Genomic DNA, 14,780 nt, shown 5'->3' with positions numbered 1-14,780 from the left:
AAATTAGATTAGACCACCCTTCTCAGAGCCCTGCACCATTTATGCACGTTCCTTGAACATTTCAGCATGCTCCCTCCTTGGGGCTTTTGCTCTTCTGCCTGCAGCCCTGCATGCTTTTTCTCTCGTTGTCCTCTCAGCCCACTGCCTTATCTCCTTCAGATCAGCTCTCACCTTTCCCGTGAAGCTTGTCCGGACCACCCAATTCACAGGGCAGTCAGCCTCTCTTCTTGGGACTCCCAGTCTTTACCCTGCTTTACCTTTCCTTTTCCATATGCCTATCACCTTCTCATATGCCAAAGAAATGCATATTCTGTATGGTAGCCATTAGCCACATGGGGCCCTTTACATTTTAATTAATAACAATTAAATAAAACAAAAAATTCAGTTCCTTAGTCACATTAGTCACATTTCAAGTGCTCAAGAGTCACATGTAGCTGGTGGCTCCTGTGGTATGGGGATGGGGTGGGATAAAATGGGTGAAGAGGGTCAAGAAGATATGAACTTCCACTTACAAATAAGTCCTGGGGGTGTAATGTACAGCGTGGTGACTATAGTTAATAATACTTGATTGTATATTTGACAGTTACTAAGAGGATAGATCTTAAAACTTCTCATTACAAGAAAAAAATTGTAATGTTGTGTAGTGATGCATGTCATTTAAGACGCTGTGGTGATCATTTCACTACATACACAAGTATAGAATTATGTACACTTGAAATTAATATAATGTCATGAGCCAATTATATCTAAATAAAGAAATGTAGTGACATAAATAAAATTTATTGAAAAAAATTTACTGATTTATTATGTTTACTGTTTATTCGCTGTCTCTCACATGCAAGAACGAAAACTTCACAATGGGAGAAGTTTTTCTCTGTTTTTATTTACTGGTAGAAAATTTGCCTAAAACACTGCTTGGCACGTAGTAGGTGATCAATAAATATATGTTGAATTGAATGGAATTAACATTTTACTTAAAATAATTGAATTTCTGTTTCATTTCACTAAAATATATTATTATTACCATTATAAAAACATTTGCAGCTAAAATTTTTTTGAATGCTTGTGTGCTGGGCCTGCCACCATACTAGGTCTTTCATGTGACTTATTTCACTGAATTCTTATAATAGCTCTCTGTGTGTGTGTGTGTGTGTGTGTGTGTAATCCTCATCTTACAGATCAGAGAATGGGCATAGAGCAGGCGAGCAGCTTGGACACAAACCATGTTACTGGTGCATCTGTACCAGCGGTTAGAGCCTAGCCAATGCTCGGTAACTCTGCTTTCTGAGTTTTAGGTTAATCCTGCAGTTCAGGTTAAATCTGCCTTTCTACTCATCTGCTCATGGGGGTTAAAGTTAATGATTTTTTTTTTTTTTAACAAAAAGGAAATTTTATGCTTAATTCTTAGTTGTCCTGGCAACACAGAATGAGATAAGAATCATGTTTTATTTCAAACTTTTATTCACTTAAGATCTTTGATTTCACTAACTTAAAAAATTATACATCCCAAAATATATTCTTAGAATTGTAATTTGTCAGGCATAAAAGAAGATAATCACTTGCCACTTTTCGATTGCTCTCATTTTAGCCTGTGTTATGCTGGTTGGGTGTTGCACTTGCTTATTTCCAAGTAGGTTTTGTGTGTGTGTGTGTGTGTGCGCGCGCACGTGGGTGTGTAAAATCACTTCCTGGAAACTAAGACACAAGCAAGCAGTGAAACTCACTTTATTTTCTGCAGGTTTGTTGTTGTTGTTAAGGTGATTGTGATTGTGATTTAGTCATTTTAAGAAGCCAGAATAAAGGTGATGATAAGACCAAATCCTTAATGACTGTTTTTTGTGTGCCAGGCAGTGGGCCTTTACGCTCTATCTCATTTAATCCTAACAAAAATTCTTTGAGGTAGGTACTGTTTACAGTTACAAAACCCAAAAAAACTATGGCTAATAAGTGCCTGAGAGGGACTATGAGCATGCCTCCCCACCCATCTCTATGAGAAATCTGCAGTATTTAGGGAAAATATGTTCCGCAAGAAGAACCTAGAGATCCTTGATAGATGTAGCTGAAATAAAGGAGGTATATTTTTACTTGCCTTTTTACACCCTTTGCAAATCTTCCATATTTTGTGCTAGGTTGAGGGACTTTCATGAATGCCTTCTACACTGAGTCAAGAGCGGTGCTTCTCAAGCCATTGTACACTGGGATCACTTACAAAAATTCTGCTGTCTGAATCCCATCCTCACAGATTACGATGTAGTCAGCTTGGGATACCGCCTGGACAGTGGAGATTTTAAAAGTCCTTGGGTAACTCCAGTGTCTAAGTAGGTTGCAAACCAGTGGTGTGTGCCGTTGGCCCCCACGTGTGTCTGCATGTTGGAATCACTTGGGGAGCTTCAAAAACTCCTGAGGCCTGAGCTCCTCCACAGCAGTTGTGATTTAATCGGTCTGCTCTGCGGTCTGGGGTTCGAAAGGTTTAACAGTCCCCAGCAATTCCCTTGTGCAGACAAGTGTGGACCTTCGGTGTATGCGTAGCTCTCCACCCAGGCAACACATTAGAATCACCCTAGGAACTTTTCAAGCTCCCATCACCCTGGCTTGACCCACTCCAAATAAACAGACCCTTTGGCCGTGGGCCTAGGTGGCAGCAGTTTTTGTTGCTCTCCAAATGATTCCACTATGAAGCCAAAGCTGAGAACTGCAGCTCCTTCTCTCTCCTCTGCACTTTTGGACCAACTGCGTTTACTCTCAGTACAGAACAGTACTTGAGAAATGAAGGGGAAACGATCGGTCTGGAAGAGTCTTTTCCTTGTGTAGATATACTGAGTTCATTTCCTTAGACCAACATGAAAGAATGCAGAGCTAAGCAAATTAAGGAAAGTAATATGTTCTGTTCCAGATAACACAGAACTAACAAAGTTAGTTTTGCCTGTTGTATTGATGTAGTTTAATTTAAAAAAAATCAAGGATGGGATTGCTGACTGATTTTTCTGTTTCAGTAGCTCCAGTTTTTCTTTTCCCCCTGGATTCTCGTTTCGTATTATTTGACTGGTATCAAAAATAAATTTGCCCTCTAAAATCAAAGAGCCATTATGAAAAATGTAAAAAATTTTAATGAAGAAATGTAAGAATGATTCTCCTCTATCTGTGCCTTACTGAGCTTGTTCCGTTTCATTGTGTTGTGCAGGAGTCCCAGGCGTCAGAGAACAACGCTTTACAGAAGGAATGACGGTAAAGCACTGTGCATTGTCCCTGGTGGGAGAACCCATCATGTACCCAGAAATCAACAGGTTTTTGAAGCTGCTCCATGAGAGTAAAATCTCCAGTTTCCTGGTCACAAACGCACAATTCCCTGTGGAAATCAGGTGAGTGGTCCAGCTCATTAACATATGCTGCTTGAGTCTACGTTCACTGAAAAGCAAAACTAAGATGCAGGATTTATTGATTACCAAGCAGATACAGTGCTGGCATTTGGGGGCCTAGATGGTCCTGCTCTTAAAAATCCATCTGATTAGGGGAGACAACATTAGTAAAAGCCAAAGAGGCACAAATAAATTGCTGGGGGAATTCAAAAGAGAATGAACTTTTTCCCAGATTGGAAGAAGCAGGGTAAAACTTAAAGAAGCCATAATGTAATTTGGATCTTAAAATATGGCTGGAATTGCTTCTTGGGGAGGTAGGAAACTAGTTTTTTAGCAAGAACCTCTGGAGAAAGAGATGGAATTAGGGTATTTGTGATACTGTTATGTAAATAGAGTTCAGCTGGACCATAAGGTGCGCAGGAAAGAGACTGGCAGCAGGAAACCAAGTTGGAAAGGTTGGGAATAGATTGTAGAGAACTTCAAATGCTCCCCTTTAGAAAGCTCTTGCTTTCTGCAGGGCAGTCTGATAGCATGGTATAAAATGGGAGAGCCAAGAAGCAGGAAACTGGATAGGAGATTATATGTTTGTTTAGGTAAGATACAAGATTGAAAGTAAGACAGTGAGAATGAGGAGTTTTGAAAAAGATATTATTGAGGCATAATTGACAAGCTTGGCAAACTATTTGTATGGCTCTGAGGGCCCTGCATAGAACAGGACTAAATAATGACATCAAGGGTTCCAGCCATATTGGATGATAGCATTCGGGGCCTCATAACCGTAGAGGGACCATGTAAGGAAGGGTCAGGCTTAGGAGGTAAGATGATGAGGTTGGTTTGGATGACATAGAGAGAGATTCTCCTGATGGAGGTGACTTTCTCCTAGGGCCTGGAAATGACCTATTTTTGCGTTATTCTTGAACTATGCACATGTGATAGCACTGAAAACATTAAATTTTTATTTAATTATCTACCTGTGCTTTCCCCATTGGACTGTGAATTCCTTGAGACAAGTGACCCCTGCTTATTTATCTTCATGCCACTCATATAGCCTGGTACACTATAGATGCTCATTAGGTGGCTGGTGAAATATTGGGGAAATTCCCACTTAGGAATAAAAGCCAATGATCTTTTTAATTCTTTTTTTGGTAAATACTAGCCAATAATGTATAACATGAAAAAAGGAGAAAATATTTGTTAGGATAAATGACTGTTATTTGCAGGACAATGATCACACACACGTGTGGGCATGCATGCACAAAGTTTAAAACCTAGCATTATAGGCAGTCAAAGAGTTGATTAAAATTATTGGCTACCAAGCAATAATATGAAAACCAGTGACATTGTCACAAAGACAGCTAATATATTACTTTTTGAAGTTGTATAAAAAGGTAAAGTGAAGAGGGAAAAGTTTTCAAAAAGTGTGTAAATTTTGCATAGGATCAGCATTCCTGTTTTTAAACTTTAGTTAGGTTTAAAACCTTTGGTTTTTCAGATGGCTCTTGAGGGAGAAGTTGGGAAATACAGTCATGTGCTGCTTACCGACAGGGCTGTGTTCTGAGAAATGCATCGTTAGGTGATTTCGTCATTGTGGGAACATTCTAGAGTGTACTTACACAATCCTGAATGGTACAGCCTACTACACACCTAGGCTGTAGGGTATACCACCATCATATATGTGGTCTGTTGTTGGCCAAAATGTCATTAGGTAGCGCGTGACTGTATGTGTGTGTGTATATGTACATATATGAGTATATACATACACACATATATAAAAAGAGAGTCTATTCCAAATGTAAGACATGTATACCTAAAAAGAATTGAATCTGCTAGGGATAGGACGTAAAACAATAACCAGAGAAGATGATTCATTGTTTGATCACACATGGTATTCCTTGTGAATGCCATCTTGGATTGAGGGAAGTTAACAGAGAATAAATCAGACGTGTACTTGAAAGTGACCAGCAAAATGCTTGGCACATAGTGAACAATGGGTAGGTGGGATCTCTCTTCCCCACTCTCGCTGGTGAGCTTTCTCTTGTCAGCAAGAGGATCGTGATAATCTTGACTACCATCAGTAAACAAATGGGATATGATGGGCTGTGGTTACAAAGAAATAGCTCTTGATCGACTAACCAATCTTTTAGTAGTGGCGGGGTGGAGAAATAGGAAATTAGCAAATTTCTCCATTCCTAAACAAAAATGTTTGTAAAGATGCACCCTATGAGGAACACTCAAGAAAGAAGGAATGCTCAGAAAAGGGAAGTTTTTTAAAAAAAAATTTTTAAACTGCCTTCTAACTGCTAATATTAAGAGTTTAGGGAATTTCATTACCTTTTTAGTTATGTCCTTTCCTTGGCATAGGAGAGAAAATGTAGAAAGTAGCCATTTTACCTTTGGACCTCAAAGAGTTAGCACGTCTTGTTACCCATTGAAATACCTATCTAGACACAGAGAAAAAAACAAACAAAACAAAGCTGAGATCGACAGGTTAGTGCTAGGATCTGGGAAGAATTTCTGTAATTGAGACACTGATAGAGATGGATTGAAGAGCATAATCTAGAGGTGTACCTTTCTCTGAAGGGCAATCCTGGGAATAATGTGTGTGCTCCAGTATAAGGCAACTCTCCTACCCCCACATTTCCCCAATGCAAGATGTGAATAGTTCAGAAAAAATTAAAAAGAGCAATAACAGTTGGCATACAGAATACTAAAATGTGTCATAAAACTACACGTTTCAAATACTCTAGGCCACAGAGTAGTCAAACAAAATGGTTTCCTGAGACTGGCCCTACTTTCATAATACTTTCATGGCTTGAGGCCTCTTTGAGTTGAGCTAAGGGTTGTCTTACTTTCACCTCCATGGCCCAAGAGAAAATGGAGAACTGAAATGCTTCTCTAAGTTCAGATAATATTTTTTTGTATTACTGCAGATTAGGTGGGTTTTAAATACCAATTGTCTCTTGAGTCTTAGTTTCTTTCAGAAAAACAAGGCTATAGATTTACCAATAAAGCACAGAGGTAATGAATTTTAGAAGTTACGCCTAATGGTTTATAGGGCTAATTCTATGCAGCAGGTCAGCTCGTTCAGTTCAGTTATTAGGTGAACCTTTTGCAACCATTTTATCTTTGAGCATACACTATGAAATAATAATGTTTTGGGGGGTTGGGTTTACTTTTTTTTTTTTTAATAAAAAATTTTTTTCGCTAAATTAGTGCAATACCTAACTCATACTCTGGTATCTTTTGAGGAGAATCTTGACTTTATCAGTTGTCTTCCTTTGACCCTCATGCAAGCATTTCCATTCAGGCTAGTTGCCCTCTCAGGATACTTAACTTTTCCGTAAGGAGATTTCAGTCTCCCCTCAAGCTCCGAAGCATATGGCTCTTTGCTGACAGTTCTGCCACCGAGGTGAATGACTGTAGTGCGTGGTCCTCGAGAATTTATGGAATATAGGAGCAAACGCCTTAGACAAACGAGTAAGCTGTTCCACTCTTGGCAGCTTTATGTTTTTGTTTGTCCACCCAGAGGCTAATGAAAGCTACAAGGATGTGTATGATACTTATCATTAATAATAGGGCTGATGGTGATTGGACAATAAAAGCCCTTTCTCTTAAGGAAAAGCCCTCTTAATTCCACCAAAATAAATGCGTTCGTAATGGTATTTTTGATAGGCATATAACCGATATACCATAGCATGTATCAGTTATCTTTTGCTGTAACCACTCACCTCAAAACTGAATCACTCAAACTAACAACCATTTACTTAGCTCGTAATTCGGGATCGGCTGGGAGGTCTCTGGATCCTGGCCGGCTTTGCTGATCTCAGTGTTGTTCCTATGGCTAGTCAGTTGGTGGATCTGCTAGGTCGACTGGTGGAGATGGCCTTGGCTGGGACAATTGGGGCCTCTATTCGTGTAGCCTCTTGTCCTCCAGCAGGCTACTCTGGACATCACATATTGGCAAGGGTAATGTGAGATACTTGCTTTTGTTATCCGTAATAAGCCCCGTTCAACCGTACCAGAACTGACACTAATGAGGTGACGCTTAGGGGCCTCTGAAAAGCCTCTGGATGGGGTGGTCAGAGGGCTAGAACTTTCAGCCCCACCCCACAGCCTCCAGGAGGGGACAGGGGCTGGAGATGGAGCTAATCACCAGTGGACAGTGATTTAATGAGTATTGCCTGTGTAATGAAGTCTCCACAGAACACCCCCAGTGATGGAGTTCAGAGCGGTTCAGGTTGGTGAAAACATGGAGGTGCTGGGAGGGTGGTGTGGGAGTGCAGCACCTCGTGGTGTAAGTTCTGCTGTGGTTGGAGGGGGCTCATTATGGGTAATAGAAGCTGTGTCTCACCACTCATCACTCAGGAAATTCCAAGGGTTTCAGGAACTCTGTGCCAGGAATTAGGCACAAAGACCAAATACCTATTTTGTATTATAGCACACCAAGTGAAGGTTATCTTTTTGATGAAGTTTGTGCTTTTCAGTTTGCCACACTCCACCATTTTGTCATTTCCTCAGTCCTGAGGCTGAGTGTCATCTGCCACTTGTCAGACCTATTGATTGCACTGTTGGTGCTCTCACAGCAGAGAAATTTCTGTCATCATTTGTAACGCGAAACAGCAAAAGGTATATTGAGAGTACTAGACAGTCCAAGAAAAATGCAAGCATATTGCTTTGAATAAAGAAAGAATATTCTTTTCTGTTTCATATGGTGTCTGTGTTTTAATGTCCAAAGAACTTCTTTTTCCTCTAAAATGGCTTGCTTGACTCACATTATCTTTGGTCCCTGCAGACGTGAGTTTAGGACCCTTATTCTAGATGATGTGCTGGCATTCAGCCCTGCAACCAGAAAGGCCCAAACACTGGGTGTCATTGTTCTGATAGAGCACCCCATGTCGTTACTGATAAATTGCTCTGTGCTGTGATACCAGAGACCTGCAGTAAGACACCTTGTTAAAAGCAGATCTCTGAAAGTCATCATGTTGTGGGTAAGGAAGTGGTTGAGGGTCATGTTCTACACTGAACATTTCCTTTTCTCTGAGGACCCGTGGAGAGCTCATTTGTTCTTACTTTATGGACATGTAAATCCTGTACTGTGTCTCCTTTATGCATATATTAGGGAGGCTAGAGTCCTCTGTTGACTGACTCACTCTTCATCTTTGTCTACCTTTACTTTTATAATTTTCTTATCTATTTATATTATATTATTTTTTAAGTTTACATTTTAAATCTTTTTCTTTTTCTTTTTGGTAAATACTGTTTATTTACAGCTCCCTGTCTGCTAACAGACTTATTACAAGAAGACAGAGCTGTGTTGCATATTTTAACTATGACAAGATTAATATTTAACTTCCCAGACCACCAGATTCGTCCCTGTGTACATTTGAGCACCTTCTTCATCAAAACGATGTGTGAACTTCATTCTCTCTCTCTTTTTTTTTTCTTTTAGGCTGTATGCGATGTCAGAGGGGTAGTAGATTGGGAGAGGGGGGCTATCATTTCATTCTTTTTTTTTTGCTTCTTTCACCTGTCTGTAAAACTTCACAGTTTTATTTTCTTCAGTTATTGCTAAGACATTCACCATGTATTAGAGAACCTCTATAAATTGGATAGCTTTTGACCTGTTAGTTGCTTAGTAAATGTTTGAAGAAATGCATTAATTTTATAAGAGTAAAGTTAGCTGGTATTTGTTATCTCAGAGTGGTTATAGAAAACAGCTACAACAAAATGAAGATTGATTATAAATACCATCTGATCCTTTCAGTAAAAAGTTTTATTTTGTTTGTAATAAATGTATTAACAGCTGATGTGTTTAGAAGAGATCTGGGTTTGAATCTTTTTTTTTTTTTTTTAAGATTATTTATTTATTTATTTATACTGGGGAACAGTAGTGTGTTTTTCCCAGGACTCATCAGCTCCATCCAAGTCAAGTTGTTGTCCTTTCAATTTTAGTTGTGGAGGACGCAGCTCCAGGTCCAGTCTCCATTGTTAGTTGTAGGGGGCGCAGCCCACCATCCCTTGTGGGAGTTGAACTGGCAACCTTGTGGTTGAGAGCCCGCGTTCCAACTAACTGAGCCATCTGGCCACCTGGGAGCTGAGCGGCAGCTCATTGACTTCATTTTAGTTGCAGAGGGTGCAGCTCGCTGGCCCATATGGGAATCGAACTGGTAGCCCCATTGCCCAAAGCTCATGCTCTAACCAAATGAGCCACCCGTCCGCCCCTGGGTTTGAATCTTGACTAGATTTCCCACTGTCTTTCTGACACACGGAAGATAACTTCCCAGTGTCTAGTTTCCTCACCTGTAGAATGATGACAATGACATTGACTGTTTTATAGTGGCATTGTGAGTATAAGAAATAACGTATGAAAAACACTTAGAAGTTTCAGCTTTGAAAAAGTAAGCTGGTAAAAATATACTTTAAGGATGAACCATGACTAAAGGTAAGATGGGACATTTCTTGATAATAAAATATTAAACATACCAGAAATATAAAATGATATAACAGTTTCAAAATTTATAAACACTCAATTACGTAATCTCAAAATTGACAGAACTATAAAGATAAATAGTAGGTTTTTAATATACTTCTTTCAAACTGATAAAAAAAAGCAAATCAAAATCAGTAGCAGTAGTGAAGATTTGATTGAACAACCAAATTTAACTTATATTACAGAAATAGAACATGGAAACCAGAAACTTTAGAATATAAAATTCTTTTCAAGAGCACAAAACTTGCTCACAGAACAATTACGAAATGACCATATGCTGGCCGTTATAGCAAGTTTCAACAAAGTATAGAAATCATGTAGAGCATGATATCGGAATACAGTAGAATTAAACTATAAGTCAGTATGAAACGATGACTAGAGTATTCCAATATGTTTGTAATATAAGCAGTGTGCTTCTTACTTGCTATGGTCAAAGAAGAAATCACAGTGGACACAGAAAATATTGTGATGAATAATGATGGAAATAAAAACAAAACTTGTGTGTTCGATGTCAGCAGGAATAGCAGAGTATAGACCTTGAAAAACCTGCTCCTCTATAAAAACAGTGAGAACAATGGCAAAAATTGTCAGAATCAACTTTTTCTTAACCAAAAGTACATGACAATCCGAGGAACATTTATTCTAGAAAAATGGCTAAATCTCAAAAAGAACAGTAAGCTTTGTGATGTGTTAACATGTCTTATTTCATTCCGACTTCCCCACTCTCAGAGGGAACTTCCTCATTCACAGGGGTTGCCTTTTTTTTGAAATGACTCAGAGTTTGTGCAGTGAAAAAGCCTCTCTCTTGGTGTTTCTCATAAGCAGTTATCGGCAATTGTGTAACTTCACAGCTGCCTGAGATTGCAATAACACTTCTGGCAAACAAGAAGCTAACCAAGAAAATTAAAAGGGAAAGCTGGGGAATGAGATGCCCATAGGGGACTTTGAGAAGCTTCAGCATGTTCCTAGGAAGCTAGAAGACTAAACATGTGGGGAGGGCCGTGGGCAGGCCAGGGAGACTCCAAGTGGCCGTGTGCTCTCACTTCTGTATGGTGTTGATGTCTCGAGAAAGCAGGCGGTGAAAATTGAGGTGGAGTTGTCAGCTGCCTTCCTTTCTGGGCATTGAAGGAACACCCAGCACACATGGGGCCTCAGCGAAGGTGGGGAGATTTACTGCAAAGGCGTCTCATGGTGTCTCTGTCCAGTCATTACCTGGCCACTGAGTTAACTAACTTTAGTGGATAAATCCAGTAAGAACTCAGAATTTACCAAGTTAGTTCAGCAACAACAAGAACAACAACAAATGGGGGAAAACCGGGGTTGGGAGGTAACTGATTTACAGAGTTGCCCCATAATATTATTTAGAATGTGCAATTTTCATTTTTAAGAAGTCATGAAATAGACAAACAAGAGAGGGTGGCCCATACGCAGAAAAAAATAAACAGCTAATCAAAACTGTCCCTTTTTTAGATTCCACATATCAGTGAGACCATGCACTATTTGTCTTTCAGTGTCTGGCTGATCTCACTTAGCATAAGGTCCTCCTGGTCCATCCATGTTGCAAATGGCAGGATTTACTTCTTTATTGTGGCTGAGTAATATTCCAGTGTGTGTGTGTGTGTGTATCACATCTTCTTTATCCAATCATCTGTAGGCAGACACAGGTTGTTTCCGTGTCTTGGCTCTTGTGAATAATGCTACAGTGAACATGGGGGGTGCAGATATCTCTTCAAGATACTGGTCATATGGTAATTCTATTTTGAATTTTTTGAGGAGCCTCCACACTGTCTTCCGCAATGGTGTCAGTTTACACTCCCACCAGCAGTGTGTGAGGTTCCCTTTTCCCCACATCCTCCCCAGCACTGGTTTGTTATCTCTTGTCTTGTTGATGACAGCCATTCTACCAGGGGTGAGGTGGCATCTCATTGACATTTCCCTGATGATTAATGATGTAGAGTGTCTTTGATGTACTGGTTGGCTATTTATACATCTTTATTTGGAAAATGTCTTTGCCCATTTTAAAAATCGAATTATTTGGATTTGTTTCCTTGTTTGCTGTTAAGTTCTGTATATTTTGAACATTCATTTGCAAATGTTTTTTTTCCATTCTGTAGGTTTCCGTTTCATTTTGTTGACCCTTTCTTTTGCTGTGCTGAAGCTTTTTCGTTTAATATAGTTCCACTTGTTTATTTTTGCTTTTGTGCTGGCTGCACTGCCTGCTAACTGCCTCTTTGACGGTGGCTTTGTGACACAGGGCTAGGAGAACAGGCTCTGGAGTCACTTCTTGGCTTGAATCTCGTTGTTAAGATTACTAAATATAAGATGATCCACATATTTCCTTGAACAAGTTACTTAACCTCTTTGAACCTCAGTTTAATTATTTCTAAAATGGGCATAAGTAGCAACTACCTTGTTTTATTATGAGGATTCAGCGAACTGAACAAGCAGGGTGTAAACCACATAGCACAGTGCAGTCAGCACATGAGAGTACTCAGTTGTAAGTTCCTTCTCCTTCATTGTCTTTCTCCTTCTAAATTATTTGGCCTGATGTGACAACCCCGGATTGTCTTAGAGATTTTGGTTTTAATAGTATTTCATATTAGAGCCACTTTGGTTATTTTTTTGTCCAATAAGAGCATCAAACATATTTAATCCACTTGATGTTTTTACAAACATAAATCTCTGTCCATTTTTTCCTTTCTGTAGAAATTAGTAGGCATACAGAAAGGAAATAGGGGAGAGGGATTTTTATGTTCAGTGACACTGCATTTCTATATATGATCATTCTTAACTCAGAGATTTAAAATTAACAAGACAAAGGGTCATCACAATGCTCACATCCCGACTCACTGGCATTTTCTCTGGGGATTGGGCTGAGAGCTCTGTACCCTTTCATGGGGTTGTCCTGTGAACAGTTCTCAGCAGTGGTGTGAGGTCCTCAGGCATGGGGAGGACTGTGAGCACTTTAGGACTTTAAGGACATAACCTTCTCTGCGTTGGGGGAACTGAAATGGTGCCCTCTCTATATGGAACAGATGGACGACCGTGCTGGGGCCTTATTGCCCGTCCTGGGGAGTAGAGGCCAATGCCAGGCAGATGGAAGATCCCTGAGCTCAGAAAATGTCCCCAACGTTCTTTCACTGCTTCTGAGCCCCTTAGGAGTGAATGAGCTCTATAATTACCAGGGAGTTTTCCTCATCTCCATCCTTTCTCTGCTCCCTGGCAAGAGATCTATAAACTTCCTTGATTTTAGCACCTCAGACATTTAGTATTGACAAAAATTCCTTATTGGGGGTGGCCGGATGGCTCAGTTGGTTAGAGTGCGAGCTCTGAACAACAGGGTTGCTGGTTTGATTTCCATACAGGCCGGTGAGCTGCACCCTCCACAACTAGATTGAAGACGACCAGCTGCCGCTGAGCTTCCGGAGGGGCAGCTGGGTGTTTCAGTAGGTTAGAGCGCGAGCTCTCAACAACAAGGTTGCCAGTTCAATTCTTGCATGGGATGGTGGGCTGTGCCCCCAGTAACTAAAGATTGAAAACGGCAACTGGACTTGGAGGCTAACTGCGCCCTCCACAACTAGACTGAAGGACAATTACTTGATTTGGAGCTGATGGGCCCTGGAGAAACACACTGTTTCCCAATATTCCCCAATAAAATAAAATAAATTCCTTATTGGTACTGTCAGTGTCCAGGACTTCCGTTTTTACAAATGACAGATATTTATAACTTAACTATAGCCTTGGGAATTTGCTGTCCATCCTCTTAAGTAGCTATGGGGTCAAAGTGAAAAGGTCAGTCCTTTTACCATTTCCCACTGGGCAGCTTTACGACAAAGTCCCTAACAATCAGGTGATGATACCCAGCAGTATACAGCAAGACAAGTTTTCTTCCTTTTTTTCCTTTTTTTTTTTTTTTTTAATTTCTTGGGGTGACAATTGTTAGTAAAATTACATAGATTTCAGGTGTACAATTCTGTATTACATCATCTATAAATCCCATTGTGTGTTCACCACCCAGAGTGAGTTCTCCTTCCATCACCATATATTTGATCCCCCTTACTCTCATCTCCCACCCCCAACTTCCCTTACCCTCTGGTAACCACTAAACTATTGTCTGTGTCTATGAGTTCTTGTTTCTCATATGTTTGTCTTGTTCTTATGTTGTTTTTGGTTTATAAACCACATATCAGTGAAATCATATGGTTCTCTGCTTTTTCTGTCTGACTTATTTCGCTTAGCGTTATAATCTCAAGTTCCATCCATGTTGTCACAAATGTTCCTATATCATCTTTTCTTACCGCCGAGTAATATTCCATTGTGTATATATACCACAACTTCTTTATCCATTCATCTATCAAAGGACATTTTGGTTGTTTCCATGTCTTGGCCACCGTAAACAAAGCTGCAATGAACATTGGAGCACACGTGTCTTTATGTGTAGATGTTTTCAGATTTTTTGGATAGACACCCAGGAGAGGGATTGCTGGGTCATATGGTAATTCTATTCCTAATTTTTTGAGGAACCTCCACACCGCCTTCCATAATGGCTGCACCAGTCTGCATTCCCACTAACAGTGTATGAGGGTTCCTTTTTCTCGACAGCCTCTCCAACACTTGTTACTATTGTCTTGTTGATGATAGCCATTCTGACTGGGGTGAGGTGATGATATCTCATTGTGGTTTTTATTTGCATTTCTCTAATGATTAGTGATGTTGAGCATTTTTTCATATGTCTATTTGCCATTTGTATGTCCTCTTTGGAGAAATGTCTCTGCAGGTCCTCTGCCCATTTTTCGATTGGGTTGTTTGTTTTTTTGTTGTTGAGTTTCATGAGTTCCTTGTATATTTTGGATATTAGCCCCTTATCGGAGGCACTGTTTGCAAAAATCTTCTCCCATTCAGTTGGTTGCCTCTTTATTTTGTCGATGGTTTCT

The 14,780-nt window shown here is 39.9% G+C and overlaps 1 protein-coding gene across 3 annotated transcripts in view; it reads left to right on the top strand.

Annotated features, from left to right (window-relative positions):
* The window catches only part of LOC117024741 (S-adenosyl-L-methionine-dependent tRNA 4-demethylwyosine synthase TYW1), a 210,046-nt gene that overhangs the window by 109,689 nt on the left and 85,577 nt on the right, over positions 1-14,780 (top strand). For all 3 annotated transcript variants that reach the window (XM_033110219.1, XM_033110217.1, XM_033110218.1), the window contains exon 12: positions 3,182-3,359. In XM_033110219.1, the coding sequence (XP_032966110.1) occupies positions 3,182-3,359 (178 nt within the window). The remainder of the gene's footprint in view (positions 1-3,181; positions 3,360-14,780) is intronic.

This window comes from Rhinolophus ferrumequinum, chromosome 7 (assembly GCF_004115265.2).
Source record: "Rhinolophus ferrumequinum isolate MPI-CBG mRhiFer1 chromosome 7, mRhiFer1_v1.p, whole genome shotgun sequence".
NCBI lineage: Eukaryota > Metazoa > Chordata > Mammalia > Chiroptera > Rhinolophidae > Rhinolophus > Rhinolophus ferrumequinum.
The sequence above is the reverse complement of the archived record's forward strand: the minus strand, read 5'-3'. Positions and strand labels throughout refer to the sequence as shown.